The sequence below is a fragment of the Suillus discolor genome (assembly GCF_016758755.1).
Source record: "Suillus discolor strain FC423 chromosome Unknown F5147scaffold_3, whole genome shotgun sequence".
Classification (NCBI taxonomy): Eukaryota; Fungi; Basidiomycota; class Agaricomycetes; order Boletales; family Suillaceae; genus Suillus; species Suillus discolor.
The window spans coordinates 1213320-1231100 of record NW_024541250.1 but is presented as its reverse complement, the minus strand read 5'-3'; the positions used below and the strand labels follow the sequence as shown (position 1 = coordinate 1231100).

At 47.6% G+C, this 17781-nt stretch overlaps 9 protein-coding genes across 9 annotated transcripts; 3 read left to right on the top strand and 6 right to left on the bottom strand.

Annotated features, from left to right (window-relative positions):
* Window positions 1–16: 16 nt before the first annotated feature.
* Window positions 17–1861, top strand: F5147DRAFT_801972 (uncharacterized protein; the record flags this gene model as incomplete). Its single annotated transcript, XM_041443286.1, has 8 exons — window positions 17–134; window positions 174–343; window positions 394–527; window positions 583–888; window positions 938–1032; window positions 1083–1265; window positions 1314–1452; window positions 1509–1861. The coding sequence occupies 8 exons, from the start codon at window positions 17–19 to the stop codon at window positions 1726–1728; spliced, it is 1365 nt and encodes a 454-aa protein (XP_041299222.1). The 3' UTR covers window positions 1729–1861.
* Window positions 1861–3741, bottom strand: F5147DRAFT_197809 (adenosine deaminase/editase). Its single transcript, XM_041428534.1, has 7 exons — window positions 3499–3741; window positions 3018–3444; window positions 2594–2959; window positions 2420–2536; window positions 2270–2369; window positions 2131–2205; window positions 1861–2074 (listed from the first exon to the last, which is right to left on the bottom strand). The coding sequence occupies exons 2-7, from the start codon at window positions 3409–3411 to the stop codon at window positions 1900–1902; spliced, it is 1227 nt and encodes a 408-aa protein (XP_041299221.1). The 5' UTR covers window positions 3412–3444; window positions 3499–3741; the 3' UTR covers window positions 1861–1899.
* Window positions 3742–4271: 530 nt separating this feature from the next.
* F5147DRAFT_197834 (uncharacterized protein) lies at window positions 4272–5617 on the bottom strand. The gene is made up of 5 exons (XM_041428535.1): window positions 5273–5617; window positions 5136–5217; window positions 4786–5087; window positions 4617–4730; window positions 4272–4559 (listed from the first exon to the last, which is right to left on the bottom strand). The coding sequence occupies exons 1-5, from the start codon at window positions 5435–5437 to the stop codon at window positions 4464–4466; spliced, it is 759 nt and encodes a 252-aa protein (XP_041299220.1). The 5' UTR covers window positions 5438–5617; the 3' UTR covers window positions 4272–4463.
* Window positions 5618–7392: 1775 nt separating this feature from the next.
* On the bottom strand, window positions 7393–8407 carry F5147DRAFT_626619 (uncharacterized protein). The gene is made up of 3 exons (XM_041432697.1): window positions 8333–8407; window positions 7981–8276; window positions 7393–7925 (listed from the first exon to the last, which is right to left on the bottom strand). The coding sequence occupies exons 1-3, from the start codon at window positions 8357–8359 to the stop codon at window positions 7532–7534; spliced, it is 717 nt and encodes a 238-aa protein (XP_041299219.1). The 5' UTR covers window positions 8360–8407; the 3' UTR covers window positions 7393–7531.
* Window positions 8408–11328: 2921 nt separating this feature from the next.
* F5147DRAFT_668223 (uncharacterized protein) lies at window positions 11329–12703 on the bottom strand. Its single transcript, XM_041435338.1, has 2 exons — window positions 11641–12703; window positions 11329–11580 (listed from the first exon to the last, which is right to left on the bottom strand). The coding sequence occupies exon 1, from the start codon at window positions 12347–12349 to the stop codon at window positions 11654–11656; it is 696 nt and encodes a 231-aa protein (XP_041299218.1). The 5' UTR covers window positions 12350–12703; the 3' UTR covers window positions 11329–11580; window positions 11641–11653.
* A 52-nt stretch (window positions 12704–12755) lies between these two features.
* On the top strand, window positions 12756–14051 carry F5147DRAFT_668215 (putative methyltransferase-domain-containing protein). The gene is made up of 7 exons (XM_041435337.1): window positions 12756–12793; window positions 12864–13168; window positions 13221–13357; window positions 13412–13489; window positions 13542–13701; window positions 13753–13803; window positions 13863–14051. The coding sequence occupies exons 2-7, from the start codon at window positions 12869–12871 to the stop codon at window positions 13935–13937; spliced, it is 801 nt and encodes a 266-aa protein (XP_041299217.1). The 5' UTR covers window positions 12756–12793; window positions 12864–12868; the 3' UTR covers window positions 13938–14051.
* F5147DRAFT_603295 (bola-like protein) lies at window positions 14052–14676 on the bottom strand. Its single transcript, XM_041432275.1, has 3 exons — window positions 14476–14676; window positions 14284–14411; window positions 14052–14224 (listed from the first exon to the last, which is right to left on the bottom strand). The coding sequence occupies exons 1-3, from the start codon at window positions 14639–14641 to the stop codon at window positions 14192–14194; spliced, it is 327 nt and encodes a 108-aa protein (XP_041299216.1). The 5' UTR covers window positions 14642–14676; the 3' UTR covers window positions 14052–14191.
* A 12-nt stretch (window positions 14677–14688) lies between these two features.
* F5147DRAFT_603294 (cytochrome oxidase assembly protein-domain-containing protein) lies at window positions 14689–16551 on the top strand. The gene is made up of 5 exons (XM_041432274.1): window positions 14689–14739; window positions 14786–15304; window positions 15358–15848; window positions 15898–16085; window positions 16140–16551. The coding sequence occupies exons 2-5, from the start codon at window positions 14814–14816 to the stop codon at window positions 16446–16448; spliced, it is 1479 nt and encodes a 492-aa protein (XP_041299215.1). The 5' UTR covers window positions 14689–14739; window positions 14786–14813; the 3' UTR covers window positions 16449–16551.
* On the bottom strand, window positions 16524–17758 carry F5147DRAFT_197672 (nucleophile aminohydrolase). Its single transcript, XM_041428533.1, has 6 exons — window positions 17683–17758; window positions 17484–17630; window positions 17328–17431; window positions 17189–17277; window positions 16936–17136; window positions 16524–16883 (listed from the first exon to the last, which is right to left on the bottom strand). Exons 1-6 carry the CDS (start codon window positions 17683–17685, stop codon window positions 16600–16602), a joined length of 828 nt encoding a protein of 275 aa, XP_041299214.1. The 5' UTR covers window positions 17686–17758; the 3' UTR covers window positions 16524–16599.
* Between the last annotated feature and the right edge of the window lie 23 nt (window positions 17759–17781).

Sequence of the window (17781 nt, the reverse complement as noted above, 5' to 3'; positions counted from 1 at the left end):
GTCCCCAACTTTAAGAATGGAGTCTCCTGGGCCAGCGACCGGGGCAGGATACTTTTCTGCACCTTTCGAACGCTTTATACGAGACGAGACAGGCGCTTTTACCTTGCTAGGCAAGTCTTCTGCTGTATCGTCTTGTCATGGCTACCCCAAAATCTGACATGCTTTTGCGATAGATACGATGGAGACATTCTTTGACTCTCGGCTGGACTTACTCCAGCGGCAGATACAGAAGCACAGCGATAGATTGAAATCGAAAGCCGAGGAAGCCTTGAAGAAACGTGTGCAATCAAGCGATGTGCTAGCGGAGAATTTTGATCGCGAGATCAAAAACTTCAAGCTGAAGGTACGTTCGGAGCTTGTGGCTTTCATCAGGATTTAACGCGTCGATGACAGGTTTCGCTTCGTATGCAAAATCTAGCGGAATCGTGGCATTCCGCCAAGGTAGTGAGAACTCGTGATAAAGTGTCGTTTTTCTGTAGTGTCATGTCCCTCCTCGTGTCGGCGTTGCTCTTTGGCTTAGCCCCACAGTATGCATCCTTGAGAGTTCTTTGCGTTTGGTGGTGACTAATGTCTTGTATGCAGATGGATCCATATCGCATATACAGTGCAAGGCTTATATCTCCTTCCTCTTCGTGCCTACCAATACAAGAAGCGGTCATGGCATTATTTCCTGTTCGATCTCTGCTACTACGTCACGATCCTCAACTTCATCTACATGTGGTTCTTCCCATCAAATACAGCGCTGTTCATGGCTTGTTATGGTTTATCACACGGCTCGCTCGCTAGTGCTGTTATCACTTGGAGAAACAGCCTTGTTTTTCATGACACGGATAAAGTCACGTCGTTATTCGTGCATATATACGCGCCTTTTACATTCACAGTGATCAGGTCAGTTATAGTTGATCTTCTCCATACAATTATTAATCACTATGTACAGGCATTTCTATCCGAATGCAGAAGACAGGTTCCCCGCGCTGAAGGCACTCCCATACCTCAATCCATTCCGTGCCCTCCTTATGAGCGGTGCTATATGTAAGCTTCATGTTGATGATCTTGATGACTGAACATGACTGGACATCCAGATATCTGTTGGCAGTTGATGTACTGGAAATTTGTACTGGTAGATCGTCGAAGCAAGATTGCATCTGGCCAGCGAACGACGTCCTTTTCTTTCCTTTTGAATGACAAACGTAGTGCCATTGGGCGAGCTTTGTCCACAGTTCCTCCAAAGTACCGTGAATCTTCATTCATGACGGGGCAACTTGGTATGTGAAATTCAACGTTACAACTCAGCAATGTTAATGTTCCTTCAGTATACTCTCTCCTTACAGAACTGCCTGCGGTGTTCTTGTTGTATGATAGCCCTATGTGGAGTGGAGCATTCCTTTTGTTTATATTCTCTGTGAGCGTGTGGAACGGTGGCGGATTCTACATCGAGGTATTCGGTCGCAAGTAAGCATCCTCAACTCAGGGTTCCTTGCACAGAATCTGACTTTTCTCCCTCAAAGATTCGAACGCGAATTAGAGGCACTCCGAAAGGAGCTTGCGGATGGCAGTAACAATAATAATAACAATGGCAACAGTCGCTCTGGCAGATCAAGCCCCACATTTACAGATGGTGAATCACTTGTTGGGACGCCATTATTATTGGCCCAGACGTTACCAACTACCTCCCTTGATGAACTGCTCGCAGAAGCCGAATCCTCTGACAAGGATAAGGATCTATAGGCATAATGCCAACGGTTGCCCAGTTTCCTTGTATCTCTGGGTGTTTTGGAAACGCCTTGGAACGCCACATATAACAGTTCGCTGTGTTTCTTAATATATACCCCAGCTATTGATCACGTTGTATTCCACTTACTTACATACATGCGCTTTCGTTGCTTTTCTTTTTGGCGTTTAATTCGTAATGTCAGTACTCTGTTGTCCGTTATCGCTACAAGTACCGAAGTTCTCCCATCGAGCTCCACTTCGAATCCACCCTGAAAAAGGCCGACCTTCCCCTAGCAAACAGTTTTTTGCTATCTGATACTGGGTCATGCCCTCCTTCACTTGATAATATGTCATTGTTTGCCTACATAACAAGTTGTGAGTGCTAGGGATGGCCCCCTCTTTGTTCTGGATCTTTACCTTTCAAGGGGCAAGTTCTCTATGCTCCTCGTCTTTCTGTACAGGTGAAACAAGGAGACCTTTGAGAGCCCGGGCCTTTGAATTGCCAAAATGTTGCATAAGATAGTTTGCAGAAAAAGTTAATCAACTGCTTGCTTACCAGAAAATCGTCTTGTAGCGATGTTTTGGAGAGACGCCTCGTTTGAGGCCGTTTATCAGTACCTCATGTGGTGACGCAGAGTCTGCGACCCAAGTCAAAGCTGATGATAAAGCATTTAAGAGAGACAATGCAAGATAAATATATACCTACATTCATTGCACGATCTTTGAGCAGGAGAAGAATGTTCTTGCGCTGATCTTGAATGGATGAACCCAACCGACGTAAACTGGACTTCCGGCCGACTCAATTTGTATCCCTCGGGAAGGCCTGTGCAAGATATATCACGATCGTAAGCATTATTTTATGATCGAACAACATATGCACCATCTATTTCTTGCAGACGCCCCCAGAATGCCCGTTCACAATCAGACTTTACGACGTCGTGCAGATCTAGCGGGACTTCGCCGATGATTATCTTTTTTAAATAGATCGGGTGAAAAAGGGCTGAGCCTAAAGCCCCTTGTATTCCGAGTACGTTCCAGCGTGCTATTTTGTCGCTGCACGACAACGACAATGTCTGAGGAGAATCAGCACGCCCAGGCTTCGTACGGAGAACACCCAAAAGGGAGTAATTATCCCGTCCTCTGGACGCAACATTGGGAGCCAAAGGAGGGAACATTGCAGAGTCCTTCAGCGCTGCCATCTCCTCATCTTGGAAAGTAGCGAGGAACCGCATAGAAGCGTCTCCGCCTTGACATTGATCGGTTGAAATGAGACACGCGCAACAAACAAGGCTAGTGCTTCTCACAAGGAAGTGCCGATATATACATGATCATGTAGACGCCGTCTTTAAGATGATAGTGATCATCTGCCATTTTTGTTATCCACGCAGAACGCCAATGCGATCCACCAGAGGCCGCCCTACCGATCTCTTCGATCAACCAGCGAATGGCGCAGCGGCGAGCGAGAACTTCTGCATGACTATCGTGCACAGCCTCGCCTTGCAGTGGAAGCTTGTCCTTTGGAAGGCACTTGCACCCTGTAGCTAATCCGATGATCTTTGGCTGGAGTGTTAAAGAATCAGACGAAATCAAGGCGATTGCAGCTAGAATCGTGAAAGTTCCGGTTGGTAACTTGAGGTTCATGGAAGCATATTGCTTCTGCACAGCATGAACGAGGGTTGTATCCTCATCTGAAAACATGCAGATGATCACCGCGGTTTCTCGAATCTTCAGCTGCGCGAACGATCAGAACAGATCAGAAAGCCTCTGATATGAAATCATTCTTACTACAAATAATCACAAACAAGCCGTAAATCTGGGGCCGCAGCACAAGATGACAACCCATGACAGCCCTCAGCCCCACGGGCGGGCGCAAATCACTTCATCGATGGATATCATGACGATGCAAGTTCCACTTATCCACCGTGGACAACTACATCATTCCCATGGTGGAGCTTCTGAATAGTACATAACAGCTACGTTCCATAAGTTCCGCAAGATTTAACCGTGACCCTTTGCCCTCTACCAAAACTTTACCATATATCGATCACTTGCAATCAATATGAATCCTTTCCAGAGTAACGAACATCACCGTGAACGAAATCGTACACCTGCTCGCCGCAAATTGCGCTTCTTTAGTAGAGACAAGAGTAAGTTTGTCACTTAGGCAATTACCGATATGAGCCGAGTTTAATGTACCCGTGGCCCTTCTACAGACACGGCACTTTCCAATCCCAGGACATCCAGACAAGGCAAGAAGCATGCGAAGCAAGGACTTCGTCCCATGGTTAGTCTACGTGTCTTCATTTCCGTTGCCTGTTGCCATATCTTGTGATAGGGAAGGGACAGGGAAACCCACCTACCATTCATGACTAAAGTGAAACGTGCCCTTGGTATTCGCAGCTCGCCTCGTCAGAAGGGAGAGTCCAACAGGAGGCGGAAGCAGCGATCGGCACTTGTGTAACTCCGGACATATCTTGTTGCGTTTGGTAGTATCGATGGTGTATGATATGCATTTCCTTCCAATACGTAGACGACACCTCGTAAAAGTTCGTAAGATTCGTGATGTAATATGATACACACATGGTTTGATCTGTGTACAACTGAGCACGGCTCGAAAGGCGCAGAGATGATGATACACCAGGCATCCACGAGTGTAGCTGCAGTATGAATAGATTATCAAGGACAGATATATAATAAAGTACGCTGAGAGTTTCTCGCTGCAGGCGGTTACGCACGGGACAGGATATTGTTCAATTTGTTGTCATCTTGAGATGCCATGTACCCATGCTGACTTCTTCCATGTGCGATAGCTCGATACGATCCCATGGTATAGGGATGATGTTGGCCTATGTACATAGTGCATGAGAAATCTCTATACTGAAAAGATACCATTGAATAATTACCTGAAGATAATGTGAAACCGCACGTCCGATTCTGCGTGTCAACGATTGAAGGTCGATGAGACCCCCATAGCCATCAACAGGTATCTCGTAATTAAGTGGTGAATATCCAGGCCACTTTGAGATGGACAATTGAGGCTTTAGCTGGAGATCAGATCTATACTGTACTCACCGACATCTTCACATAGATCTTGCCTCGGTGATCAACACCGAGGTCATTGAAGGTGTATGAGTCGTGTCCAGCCAATCGAACATTGGCTTGTGCTTCACCAAGGGTGATTCCGCTCCGGAAGGCACCCTTACGCTTGAATCTAACCTGAGGGGGGCTATTTCTGCGGAAGGGGTCTCCGAATGCTGGCGGCCTTGGTGAGTAAGATACTGATGATGCCCGGCGCGGTCTACCCATTGCTAAGGGTTGCACGACAGGGGGATAAAGGCCGGGAGTTCCAGCACGGTAGTCCATATCATCATACGCTAATAAAGGTCAGAGCCTGTCTGAATGCATCCAAGTTCTAGACTTACGAAGATAATTCGCGCTGTGATTGGGTGTCCGGTACATGCTGCGGCTGGACGGGTACATCGGGTAGGCTGACGAAGAGTAGCGCTTTCACAATTAAACATGAGCAAATGACAACGAACATGAATAAGTATTGTGGCACCTCTCCGCGCATCATTGGTTCACTGTACGTTGCTCCCAACCGTGGATCGTATGGGTAGCCACCGACAGGAGTGGTCGCTCTGTATCCAAACGACTGCTTGCGAGGACGGCTGTAGGAGTCGTAGTCGTCGTAGGAGTCATAGGCGTCGTATGGGGAGTATGCCATGTTTTGTAACAATAATAAAGGAAGCGCTGAGGAAGTGGAAGTCTCAGGGAGCAAAATGGAAGAGACTTTTATACTGCTGGAGTGGCTTTAAGTAGTATCGTAAGCTTGTGCACCATCATGTAACCTCGAGGGTTGTGGGAAGATAGGAACTATGGTCCGGATTGGAATATCGGTACAATTCGAACTAGGTTGTGCTCTCTTCCACGAAGACCTGGCCGCGGCATCGAAAGTGCACTGTACCTGGCCTCGTGCGTGACCGGAAAGAGGGCGCCGATAGCTCAGATCACCACCGAAGATACCAGCTGAGATGAAAATCTGGGGTTGGCCTTGATCCACTTGGCACAGAGACACGGTGGAGCCATGACGCCACAGCACTGGAGGCGCCTTAAAAGCCTCCCAACTGCCCCAAAACTCCAACGAACCTCGAGGTCAACACATGGACAGTCACGGTCATGGACAGTGTTGATGGTGGCAGATCCTGTACGATGCTATGTTCTTCAATTCCTTAAAATAAGAGTAGCATTGGCTAGTTTAGCTAGTTATGCATGGTGTAGGCATGTTCCCTGCTCAAGGTTTAGGCAAGTATACGACAAGCAGAACTCAGCGATTGAGAATTTGGAAATGACGGCTCAATCCGGCTGGGTCCGGCCGGGTCTATCCAACTTTCTGGTACACGTTCAACTCTCGTGACTAGCTGATCTTACAACCGGATCGACGGCGGAATCAACGCGAAAAAGCTACGTGGAGGTCGGACAAAATCCGTAAACAAGACCAAGACAACAACCTTGTAATTATGGCAGTTTTACATGAGACAGTAATATGTATATAAAGACTCCGAGTCAGGCCGGCAGATAATCAGATTCGAAACATTCGAATTGAACCTGGTCCAGGTCGTCGTCCTCTGTAGCATCAAAAGAATACCTCGACTTAGGCTCTTTGCCTTTCGTCTTGGCACGGGGCGCATGGTATGGTGTCCTTTTGTAGACCATTAAAGGATCGTGGCCCCGTTCGTCGTGATCTGAGGCAGAACGCGAAACACCGGACGCCATCCTTTGAGAGGAGTCCGAGTCGGAGCAACAGAAGAGAGCCAATAGGTGTGCAGTGGCATAGAGTTTGACTAGAATTTTAGTTGACTACAGCCATGTCTTCCATCATTGCTAGGAGGAGTTTCATCGGAAGAATTAGATATGGACAAGGAAAACATGTACCGATCGTGCGTGCGTATCTAAGCCTGTAGCTTGCAGCCACCTGATCATAATGTCGTGAGTATGAGTAACACAAACATGGTGGTATAATTACCCAGTGTACACTGCTGCGCAAACCCGGAGCCACCCAGACCGTACCACAATTTGGCTCTGTCTGTCTGCTGATCTTTATCAATTGATTGGCAAAAAAAAGTTTGTCATCATTCCTATCATATCCGAGGCGCCTAAGCGCACCTGACCCGGCACAACGCGTCCGACGAAGGATAGGATGCTGGCGGATACTTAACCGTCAACCGAGATGCCATGATAGCGGCATGGCATCGATCGAATAATCAGCACTTTACTGCTGACAGTTAAAACCGTTATTTTACTATCCACCAGCCCTTTAAACCGTGGCGCGTGGCATTTTAAGCTGCGCAAGTGGTTTGCCAACATTCCTCTTGCCACTGAAATTCAACGGTGGACAGCGCGCCCATTTGTCGCAAGATATCTGTCTGTGGCATCAGTACCAGTCTCAACCCCAACTACTTTTCGAGCTCACCTTCCGCCCCATCATCGACAGTCTGTCCAGGACTTCAATGTGCCGGGTCAGACTTGAATCAACGGCCGCCCAATATTGTAATAATGTCTGCGAGTGACCGTGTCATGAATTTCTCACCTGCGCTCCTGAGTGTATTTACATTTGAATAAAGTTGTTCAAAGTCCCGTTAGTTGAGCCAGATATTTGCTTTCAGCATCACGAGATTATGGCTGAAATATCTACCAGATGATGTCATCATCTGGCATGCTTTTGTAGTTGCAGAACGAGTTGACGTAGCTTCTATCATAAGAGTAAAAGCCAACTTCGCGTGCATATGCAAGTGCTTTGTCAACATCAAATGACACCAGTTCAAGCAAGTTCCCATTCTTCCCCATCATCCGTCTTGAAGAGTTCCTTTACATTCTCGCGATGACCCTCGTTGTCCAGCAAGGGAGTTGCCACCCCGAATCCGTTCACAAGGTCACTGAACTTCAGCCCTAGCTCAGGGTTTTTCGAAACGATCAAATGGCCGCTGCGGGAGACTCTGATGGATAGGTTGGTGGAAGTCAGGGTAATAGCGATGTCATCAGAGCCAATCATGATGGTCCCTGTAGTGTCCTTGCGTTCGTTGATGAGGCGGACCCGGAAGCGGGTCCGCTCAGTACACGATACATAGACTTTGGAGTTAGGCGTGACGTTGCCTGTTGACGATCCCGGACAGTACCAGTACTCGTTAGGAGAGACTTTGGAGCGGATGAAAAATCTTTAACATAATCGTTGTGAGCAGTTATGAAAGAACCTACAACAAAATGACTCACAAGTTCCCGCTAACATGATCCACGAGATCTAGAATCGGAATGACACTAAATCCGACATCACTTGGCAGTAGCCTGAAAAACACTTTGCCAAAAAAACTAGATGCAACTTGGGTGCCAGTGATGGAGGAGGCAGCGTTGGCTTTGCTGACGTCGTGGGTAAAGAACTGGGGGGCAACACGTCTGATACTGTCCGAGTACTTCGTATTGGCGGAAGTGGACACGCCACGCCACCACTCATCGGCGACTGCACGGCTGGCGAAAACAGCAATGTATCGCGGGGAGGAGCTGTCGCTGATCTAAAAAAAGATTCAGCGTGGTATCACAGACATTGAAGAGAGGTTCTTGCACGTACGTCATCGATGTACGCATAGTAAACCATAGTTGTGCTTTAGGGGAGATGATTTGTCGGTTATGATGGGTTGCGATCAGATACTGGCATACTGTGATATAAGGAGAGGTTGTTTGGTGGAGTTGATATCAAAAAGTCGCGAGCAGTAAGTGAGTTCGCGGCCGCAATGTTGCCAGAGATATGGCCTGAGGCATAAAAATTCAAAGGGTTTGAAACGATTGCCACAATCTCAAGTATCTGGATCCCGCGGTGACTCGCGGTAAGGAGAAACTAGCTTGGACGAGGTTTATGCAAAAATTATATAAATTCTTCTTGCAACGCTTGCACTAGTTATCTTGCCAAGGTTGATGACGATTTGAGCAACGATGTTTCATGACAGACAGCTCACCTGGAGTCCAAAATCATGCCAGGAGACCCATTCCGATCAGAATACCTCGGGCGTCTAAAGAATTACTGCATTTTACAAAATTGGCAATGCGAAAACTCACTATTTTGCAAAAATGGCTTTGAATATCCTCTCGACTTCGCATATTTGGTATGTTTGAGCCAAAACGTCGGGGTCCTGTGCATAGATCTTATCAATCAAATATAACACGTGCAGCGTGTGCACCAGAGACGCGCCATCCCGCTCTCCCTTATCAACCCGTACACCCCTTTCCGTTCTCAGAGGAGATGGAAAAAGTTCGAAACGCGGTAAATTCAAAGGAAGCCAAAGCATTCCATATCCATGAGGGACCGAAAAAATCATTGAGATCTGTTTCAGGAGTGCATCAGAAGGACACCTCGAGGCTCTTGGCGGGGTTGAATGAAGCCACGAGGCAGAGGCATGAAGGTTCGGAGCTAACTGCCTCCAACAAACCTCAGGCAAACATGATGGTAGTGGTGGCGACTCCTCCTGTGCGCAAATATATGTGATGCCAAGCGCCAGGAGTTCAGTATGACGTGGACACTGGAACCTACTAGACGGGTTCCGTGACGTGAAAGTTTAGGCAAGGTCCTGTGTTTTGGTGAACCAGAAAATTGCTTATGGGAACCTGCAAAAGCCGGGAAGACTAAGTCAAATCGTAGCTAGTCTCTCAGTCGTCAAACCTTGAGCTTGAAAGATGGTACTAGTGGTCAAAACTTAAGTCACCACGGATCAAGGATGAGCTTGCACGTGACTTTTGAAATTTGCTTGCCGAGTCCCGATTGGCTTTTCAGTGCAACTGTGACGAGAATGGACTCCACCAAGTACACGAGTTACCAGTGTTATGAGGAAGGGCTGCGCCACTGCAGCCTTCTTCCTCAGGCATACATACCTGGAAAAAATAGGAGGAAGACAGTGGTTCCCTCTTTATCATACCTCCAACCGACTCCTGGTCGCAGTTGCTCTGTCACCACTCGTTTTTCGCACATGAGAACTGCTCACATACTGTTAACGCTTAACGTGACAATCGTGTCGTTGTTTTACAGATAACTGTCAGAGGAGATCTATATGTAAGTATTCAATGAGTTGCCGTAGTGTCCCATCTACCGCAGCATCAAGAGTAACCCAGCCAGTGGCTGACGCATTTCCAGTAAGCAGTCTCTGTGGCGTCAATAGTATGGGCTGATATCATCAAGGCTATATATATGTAATAGCCTCAGATGCAAGGCAGTGAAACTCCACTCTGGACCGTGCTAAAGATTGCATGCAATAAATCCAGTGGTCTCTCGAAATAGAGATTGTAGCCGATTCCCGAGGCCTGGAGATTTGCCAGTATACGCACTAGCACTTCGGCGGGTGAGCCATTCCCACGATGATACTTTGTGCCAGTGCGCAGTTACTATGATTCTAAAGTCTGCTAGTAAGCTGCGCACAAGAGCTTCTACCTGGGGACCTGCTACAGTCTAATTTCAATGTCTGCTCTGTATACTTGGTATGTACATACTGATGTCTATGAGCAGGTGCCAATAACATCCTTGCATGAGGCCGTTGTTAACGTTCATCGATCATCCTGTGGCCTGGTATTAATTTGTAATTCAGTCTCCCGTGTACACAGACTACTCATCATTTTCCTGAAATTGATTGGAGTCTGGGGACTTTCCCTCACGACTTTCCCTTATCCATCTATCAATTACAATTTCGTTGCCTAGAATAATCTGACGTATTCCCGACTCGAATCCCGAGCCATATATATTATAGGGTGAATGAATTTTCATTTGGCCGCATCTACGTTCAGGCTATTGTCAAAATGACTAAGTCACGTGCGTTTAGACCAGCGCTCACCAGTGGCGCCGCCACTTTCTCACACCATAAATGTCACTTACCGCCGACCCGCACGTCTCCCGCTGACTGCACCGTGGTTATGCCTCATATCCTCTCGCACGTCTCCTGCCTCGCATATCTATTTAAATTTTGAATCCCGTTGTCTCTTCCGTACAGCGCAGCCACTTACCTCTCAGATATTCCCGACGGTCCACCGTGATTTGTTTTTCACACCCTCATGGTGTCCTCACCCTCAGGGCTCACACTCATATATGATCGATATTGTTGTATAGTCCCATATTAATTCATGAATGGCAGACAAACCTGCACTTCCGTTGGCCAGGGATTTGTACCTGACTCGCAACAGGGCCCAAGACAAATACGGGGCGCAATGACGCTGCGCCCAGCGTTTGTCATGCATTCTACCATACTCGCTTTCAACTGGCTACGGTGAGTTATATACCCAATCGAGTGGCGACACCACAGGATGCCACCGAAGGAGACATCAGTGACGCATTCACGTCTGACTTATAGTATGGGGGGCTGGGCGCAGCACCACTGGCTGCCGCGCCTCGTGTTTTCCCTGACTCGGTTGACTCGGTTAATTCAAGCTTAAGCTCAATTTTGTGTTGTAATATATTCAATCTAGTGTCGAAGCCATGAGCTGCTGGTAGCTATTACTGTTGGTACTATAGTTAGTTCAGGACCAGAGTCGTTATTAAAAGCGTCATGGTCTTCCGCAAGTTATTTAGTCTCCCGCTAGGCACGCCAATAGAAAGACGATCGTAGTCGTTCCTTTTGATTTACACATCCGAGTCCATGCTATAATGTACAAATTTTGGTCAACGCCCACGTTCTCGTCGAAGGAACGTGGAAGAAAGATCATGCAAAAGAAAAAGCACCACGAGCTACCTATTAGATTGCAAGAAAAACTACTAATTCATGAGATTGTAAAATGGAGTGTCCGTATGTCAATAAAAGTGTGAGTATGCTACATGGGTCCGAGAATCCGTGGTCTACAATGCTATCCAACGAAGCAGTCAGCCTCTTTGCTTGTCGTTACAATGCTGGTAATGAACTGTACCTCCAAGCTCAAACTATGGTATGCTTTCCAAAGCCAATACCTCAAATATTGCGTCCCAGTCAAGTAAATCTGAAGGTGAAAACGTAATCGCTGGGGGTAACAGAGGTACGGGCGTCGTAGGTTCAGTCGGTGCTATATGTGGGAACTCTGCCAGGGGCAGCGGAAGGACAGGGTCCTCAAGGGGAACGGGGGGTGATAATGACGTATTGATAGAAAGTAGGGGTCGCATGGGAGAACTGGGGGAATGTGGACGGGAGGGAGGGCGCGGACCAGATGGTCTCTGCCGTTGAGAGCGACGTTTATGTCTGCGCGACGATATGTCACATGACGAAATTGGTGTATCATCATTATATGACGATGCGCTGGACGAGGATGAGGAAATGATACTGGACTGATTGGATGAAGTAGAGTCGCTAGAGGTGCGGGAGCATATTGTTGATACTCTGGACAGGTCGGCCTGCCGATGTGTCCATGACCAGTCCCCTTCAATCTCCTCTTTTGTTGTTATCCCCGTTTGAAGCCAGCTGCATGGGCGTGGTCCCCGTAACCTAGGTGTCTTCCGCCGAGAAAATACAGGGAGAGGTGCGAGATTATCTGCATGAGGTGACTGCATCTTTGCGAATGTCATGAAAGCAGGGAATGAAGAGGATCGGAACGCTATCAATAGAGGTATCAATAATTGTTCGGCCAAGCCACTGAGGAAACGCATCTTGCCGAAGCGACTCCCAAATTGTCTAGTAGTTGCGGCACTGGCGTAACACCGACTTGTGATCAGTGACTTATAATTGCATGGCTTCGTGCTGTGATGCCAATCACGTTGGTTCCTGGATGATGCGTGCGTAGATTACTTGTTCCCGTGAGTCCGGTCATCAAAGTAGACAGCGAGCTGATGAACGTTGCAGGAAGAAGTTCGAGGAAAAGGTTCATAATTAGCTGCTGGCCCGTACTAATAGCGATCCATGTTCACCGGATAGTCTTCAAGTTGGTGCCAGCGGTCACACGACGTTCCAAACTTGAAACAGCAGGGACCGCGGGAACCTAAATCAGGACCAAATCAGGACCGACAACTTGACTCATATCATTCTACGTGTCACTTGACACTTGATAACACCTGACGATCCTGACCGTGACTGTTTCTGTAAGATATCATAACGTTCGTCAGGGTCAAGCTCAAGGTTCAAATCGTAGCCGAATATCTAACTTGACGTATGCATCTCGGATAGTTACGATGGCTACAACCCAACCCACATCGCTGCCATTCGAGAGTCCACCCCATTCAGTAACGAGTTTAAACGAGATTGCCCTAGACGAAGCCCTCGACATATCAGATCCCTTGCGACATTTCAGGACCGACGCCAGCGACTTCGCTCGAGATGACGAAGATACTGTTGTCGTACCTTCACAACCACGATCTATCCTCGGTGAGACGATCAGATTGTCATTTCCTGTGGACTCTCCGCTGGTGTCGATATCACTCAAGGTTGATGCGTCTCATGGTTGTGGTGGCATTGCTTGGCCGGCTGGTGAGGTGGGTTCTTTTTTATTAATGCTAGAGCGAGACATTTGATGCAATGCGGCAGGTCTTATCAAATTACATCGCATTTCGAGGCATCGAGTATCTTCAAGGCAAGAAGATTGTAGAAGTTGGCAGTGGAACGGGACTAGTTGGTCTGGTAGCAGGCGCACTCGGTGGTACAGTTTGGATCACTGATCAAGCGTTCGTCCCTTATTGTTTATTTCAGCTGTCTCAGTGAAGCAATAATTCTTCCAGCCCGTTGTTGGGTATCATGCAACAAAATGTGACATTGAACAATTTGCAGTCCTGTGTCTCCGTTCGCGAACTCAATTGGTGAGATAATCTTGACTTGTGTAAAAGGCTGTGCATAATCGACTCCGTACAGGGGAGAGACACCGCCCTCGGACATTCCTCTTCCTGAACTGATCCTTGCAGCAGATTGTGTCTACTTTGAGCCTGCTTTCCCTCTTCTGGTCCAGACCTTATCAGAGATGGCTGTTAATGGCAGTACAGAAATTTTATTTTGTTACAAAAAGAGACGTAAGGTGAGCGTCAGATCTGTAATTTGATGAAATGTCCGTACTAGCACTGCCCAGGCGGATAAGCGGTTCTTCACAATGTTGAAGAAGAAATTCAGTTGGGAAGAGGTACGAGTCTTCTTTGGCTTCTCGAATCTGACAACAGGTTGATAACAAGTGTTCACAAGGTGGAGGACGACCCAAATCGCGAAATCTACAATCGCGAAGCCATCTCGCTTCTAACTCTAACAAAGCGGCCATAAGGAGGTTCGTCAAGTGATCGCTTCACCACGTTCTAGACTGGAGTAATCTCAATACCCCGTTGCTTCTTGAGAGATGCGGTGCAATGAACGCTCTGATGTAGCAGTGTAGCATGTGTGACTTGAAAGGCAATCATTCTCGGTGACGAGATTTTTCTATGGCTAAAATGAAATAAAATGCCGTCAACACCTTGTATGCGTATGTACCACACAAACGGGTATGCAATTGGTGACCGAAGAAGCACTATCCGCCCAAGTTATGATTCTGATGAGGGTGAGATGGTCTTGACCTAGGGGATCAGATCGTGTGTCAGCAAACCTCTGGTAATGACGACGACGCCTGACTGACCTGTAACCCATGAATTCCTTCAATTTCTTGTTTCAGTACTCGTGTTACAAGTCTATGCTGGTTCAAGGTTGAAAGGCCTTTAAAAGCTTCACTTGCTATTTTGATGGCATAGAAATCACCACAGCCTCCTAATAGTATCAGTAAGATCAATCAATCTAATTGTGAGCTATGTGAATGGCAAAAAAGTCGCACCTGAGATGTCCTGCACGTCGAGCTCACTTGGCAAAAACTTGTCGGTCAATTTGTCATATATTAGCTTCTCTCCCTTAGTAAGGTTGGCTGGCGGAATCAGATGGGGCTTAGTTGAAAAGCTCCGGAAGGCTCGTGATGCTGCCAGTCCTCTCCTTAAGGTTAACATGGTGGTGGTGTGGACGGGAGAACGGCGAGCATGTTGTGGCTGTGCATAAATTCAATCTGCATTTTCGACGTATTCATTTCTCAGAGTTTGTCAAGTAGGTCAGTACTGCATACATACATTAAACATTCGCATTAACCAGTTCAGGTACTGGGCTTGAAGCTTGAGGTCTCCTATGCAGCTGAGCTTGGTAAACGCTTTGCTGCGTCCAAGAGCCCATCTTGGCTTACGAGCTTCGCGTACATTTTCAACTGCTCCAGTCAACTTTTCCAGAAGAACAGTGCCCAAGTCATGCCTTGCTTCTGAAGTCACAAGTTCACCTCTCTGTAACTCATGGCTCTACCGGAGGTGTTATTCAGTCGTCGCGCAGCGCAAGCCAACTGTTCCTCATTCCCTTAAACCTCAATTCTTCTCTGCGAATGCCTTTCATGGCGCTGCACAGGCATCACAATTACCTGTGCTTGCTCCACCTGCAGTCGGGCGCTGGCTCTTATTCTCATCGGCAATGGTTTTTGCGGTGATCGTAGTGGGTGGAGTAACGCGTCTCACAGAATCAGGGCTGAGCATCACAGAATGGAAACCCATCACGGGCATCATTCCACCTATGAATGCGGAGGACTGGAGTGTTGAATTCGAGAAGTACAAGGCTACACCTGAATTTAAACTGTGAGCATCCCTTTTATGTCTGCTCCTTGGATCATCTCGTGAACGCACCACAGTCTCAACCACTCCATTACCCTCGATGAATTCAAGAACATTTTTTACATGGAATGGAGTCACCGCGTACTTGGGCGCCTTATCGGCATCACATTTGTGGTCCCCCTGGCTTATTTTGGTCTGCGGAAGAAGCTCACTACCTCGATGCCGATCCAACTGACGGGCATGGCACTACTCATCGGTTTCCAGGGTTTCCTTGGATGGTACATGGTGAAATCAGGTTTGGAAGACTCCATCATGGATACGCCGGGCGCAGTACCCCGCGTCTCTCAGTATCGCCTGGCAGCTCATCTCGGAACGGCCGTGGTGCTGTACGCAGGGATGCTCGGAACTGGGTTAGCGGCGATTAAAGATTGGCGATACGCCAGAGGTGGTTCGTGGAGCGGATCCAGCACTATGAATTGGCAGAACGTGCTTTCAAATCCCGTTGTCAAGAGGTTTCATCGATTGTCTAAAGGACTGAGTGCACTAGTCTTCTTGACTGCATTATCAGGTTCGTTCATTTCGGCCTTCAATTCGACGTAATTACAGTCTATGTGCAGGCGCGTTCGTTGCTGGGCTGGATGCCGGTTTGCTGTACAACGAATTTCCGCTCATGGGGGGTCGACTTGCACCTCCCATGGATGAATTATTCTCGTTCGCCTATGCAAAGAATGCCGATGGATCTGACATCTGGTGGAGAAATATCTTTGAGAATCCCATTACCGTTCAGTTCGATCATCGAGTTCTTGTACGTTTCGTTCTTTCCTTTATTGTATTCTTCTAAGTGTTCGTTCGATTATAGGCGATGACTACGTATCTCAGTACTTGTCTGCTCTTCGCTTACAGTCGGCGACCCGCCATCCGTGCGCTATTACCACCATTCGCAAGCAAATCTGTCACGGCAGCTTTTGCCATGGCAAATGTGCAGGTTCTTCTGGGTCTTGCAACATTATTATACCTTGTCCCTGTACCCATTGCAGCTGCTCATCAGGCGGGAAGCATCGCTCTTCTGAGCACGATGGTGCACTTACTAGTATCGTTGCGTAGGCCAGGCTTAGCTGCACAAGCATGGAGGAAAGTTGGGATGCAGACAAAGGGCTCTGGCCTGTAAGACACATTACCCACACATGACCCGACATTCTAGAGCTACACATCACCACTCCCTTATCATTATTTCACGTTATGCATCTGAACCATGGGTCTTTCGAACCTCAGTTTTTGTGATTGATCAAATAAGAGGGCGGCTGTTATTATATCTTGATTTATCCTGACATTTGTACATCCTCATCAGCAGTAGGCGCTGGTGCTGCATCAGGTACGGATGCAGGTGCGGGTGCTTCCTCCTTCTTCTCCATACTCTGAAGGTATACTTCTACGTTATCGCCCTCTAAGATCCGGAAGCTGCCTGGCGGCGAAATGGGCTTTTCATGTTGACCCATGGGTCCGATGATGCCTACCGACGTGTTATTCACGTTAAGCTCCTTGTCCTGTTGGAGGGTCTCGCGGAGGGCATGAAGTCCATGCCGAATGAGGTCCTCGAGGTTGCCTGAAACAACTTCAATGGCATGAACACGGTGTAAGATTGATACGGCACATACAATCTGCGAAACTTTCATAGTGTTTCTCCAAATAGGTTTTTGCACTTTGACTGCGAGCACCGATCGACATGGCATAATACTCATACGAGTTTCCTGATGGCGAGAACTCAAAAAGATGGGGTCCGGATTGATCTTGACCAATGACGAGGAAACCAACTCCGTATGGTCTGCGACCATACTCCTGCGTGTTCACTTGCGCCTCTATAATCAACGAGATGAGCATCAGCCATGCAAGAGATACGCAAGCACATACTATCAGCGATGGAAGAGACAAGGCGATTCACTGGCATAGGTCTGTTGAACATCATACGTTCTCCCATTGCTTGCTGTCGCATAAAGTTGCTGCAGTCAAGTCAGAATGCATGTTGTGCACTGTAAAACTCAATAAACACCTGAGTACTCGTGCGTCTGAAGTAAGACCAGCAATGGCAATGCCGACGTGATCGTCTATACGGAACATCTTTTGCTGGTATGAAGCGAGTTCTCCTGTTGAACGCTGTATGGACTCCTTGTGAAGAGCTGTCCTGTAGTAATTAGCACCCACTGACCTTGAGAGCAAGAAGGATTGCATGGGTCTTCGATCGCAGGCCCACTGCCGCCGATCCCTGTTTCACGGCTTCGAGTGCATACTCGACTTGGTGAAGACGACCTTGTGGTGAGAATACGGTGTTATCAGAGTCGTATGTGTTTCGAAACTAGGAAATATTTTAATGATAATATCACAAAGAGTATAGACCATGCACATACCATGATGGGGGTGGACGAAGCGAAGTGATATTGATGCTTTACGCGGTCGTTTGTAGGTGACGCGTTCAAGGTCAAGTATCGGATATCGGATGTCACGCC

Coding starts and splice junctions, on each gene's coding strand:
- F5147DRAFT_197809 (XM_041428534.1), bottom strand. CDS start 3,411: ATGTTTTCAGATGAGGATACAACCCTCGTTCATGCTGTGCAGAAGCAA. Junction 2,370..2,419: donor TCAAAGATCGTGCAATGAAT/GTAGGTATATAT, acceptor CTTTATCATCAG/CTTTGACTTGGGTCGCAGAC. Junction 2,206..2,269: donor CGCTACAAGACGATTTTCTG/GTAAGCAAGCAG, acceptor GGCAATTCAAAG/GCCCGGGCTCTCAAAGGTCT.
- F5147DRAFT_197834 (XM_041428535.1), bottom strand. CDS start 5,437: ATGGCATACTCCCCATACGACGCCTATGACTCCTACGACGACTACGAC. Junction 4,731..4,785: donor AGATCTATGTGAAGATGTCG/GTGAGTACAGTA, acceptor TCCATCTCAAAG/TGGCCTGGATATTCACCACT. Junction 4,560..4,616: donor CGGTTTCACATTATCTTCAG/GTAATTATTCAA, acceptor CTATGTACATAG/GCCAACATCATCCCTATACC.
- F5147DRAFT_626619 (XM_041432697.1), bottom strand. CDS start 8,359: ATGGTTTACTATGCGTACATCGATGAC. Junction 8,277..8,332: donor ACTATGCGTACATCGATGAC/GTACGTGCAAGA, acceptor ATCTTTTTTTAG/ATCAGCGACAGCTCCTCCCC. Junction 7,926..7,980: donor GATCATGTTAGCGGGAACTT/GTGAGTCATTTT, acceptor ATTATGTTAAAG/ATTTTTCATCCGCTCCAAAG.
- F5147DRAFT_668223 (XM_041435338.1), bottom strand. CDS start 12,349: ATGCGTTTCCTCAGTGGCTTGGCCGAACAATTATTGATACCTCTATTG.
- F5147DRAFT_668215 (XM_041435337.1), top strand. CDS start 12,869: ATGGCTACAACCCAACCCACATCGCTGCCATTCGAGAGTCCACCCCAT. Junction 13,358..13,411: donor GTTTGGATCACTGATCAAGC/GTTCGTCCCTTA, acceptor TAATTCTTCCAG/CCCGTTGTTGGGTATCATGC. Junction 13,490..13,541: donor TCCGTTCGCGAACTCAATTG/GTGAGATAATCT, acceptor GACTCCGTACAG/GGGAGAGACACCGCCCTCGG.
- F5147DRAFT_603295 (XM_041432275.1), bottom strand. CDS start 14,641: ATGTTAACCTTAAGGAGAGGACTGGCAGCATCACGAGCCTTCCGGAGC. Junction 14,412..14,475: donor CGACGTGCAGGACATCTCAG/GTGCGACTTTTT, acceptor TGATACTATTAG/GAGGCTGTGGTGATTTCTAT. Junction 14,225..14,283: donor AAGGAATTCATGGGTTACAG/GTCAGTCAGGCG, acceptor CTGATCCCCTAG/GTCAAGACCATCTCACCCTC.
- F5147DRAFT_603294 (XM_041432274.1), top strand. CDS start 14,814: ATGCAGCTGAGCTTGGTAAACGCTTTGCTGCGTCCAAGAGCCCATCTT. Junction 15,305..15,357: donor GCTACACCTGAATTTAAACT/GTGAGCATCCCT, acceptor AACGCACCACAG/TCTCAACCACTCCATTACCC. Junction 15,849..15,897: donor CTTCTTGACTGCATTATCAG/GTTCGTTCATTT, acceptor GTCTATGTGCAG/GCGCGTTCGTTGCTGGGCTG.
- F5147DRAFT_197672 (XM_041428533.1), bottom strand. Junction 17,432..17,483: donor CAATCCTTCTTGCTCTCAAG/GTCAGTGGGTGC, acceptor GAGTCCATACAG/CGTTCAACAGGAGAACTCGC. Junction 17,137..17,188: donor TGTCTCTTCCATCGCTGATA/GTATGTGCTTGC, acceptor CGTTGATTATAG/AGGCGCAAGTGAACACGCAG.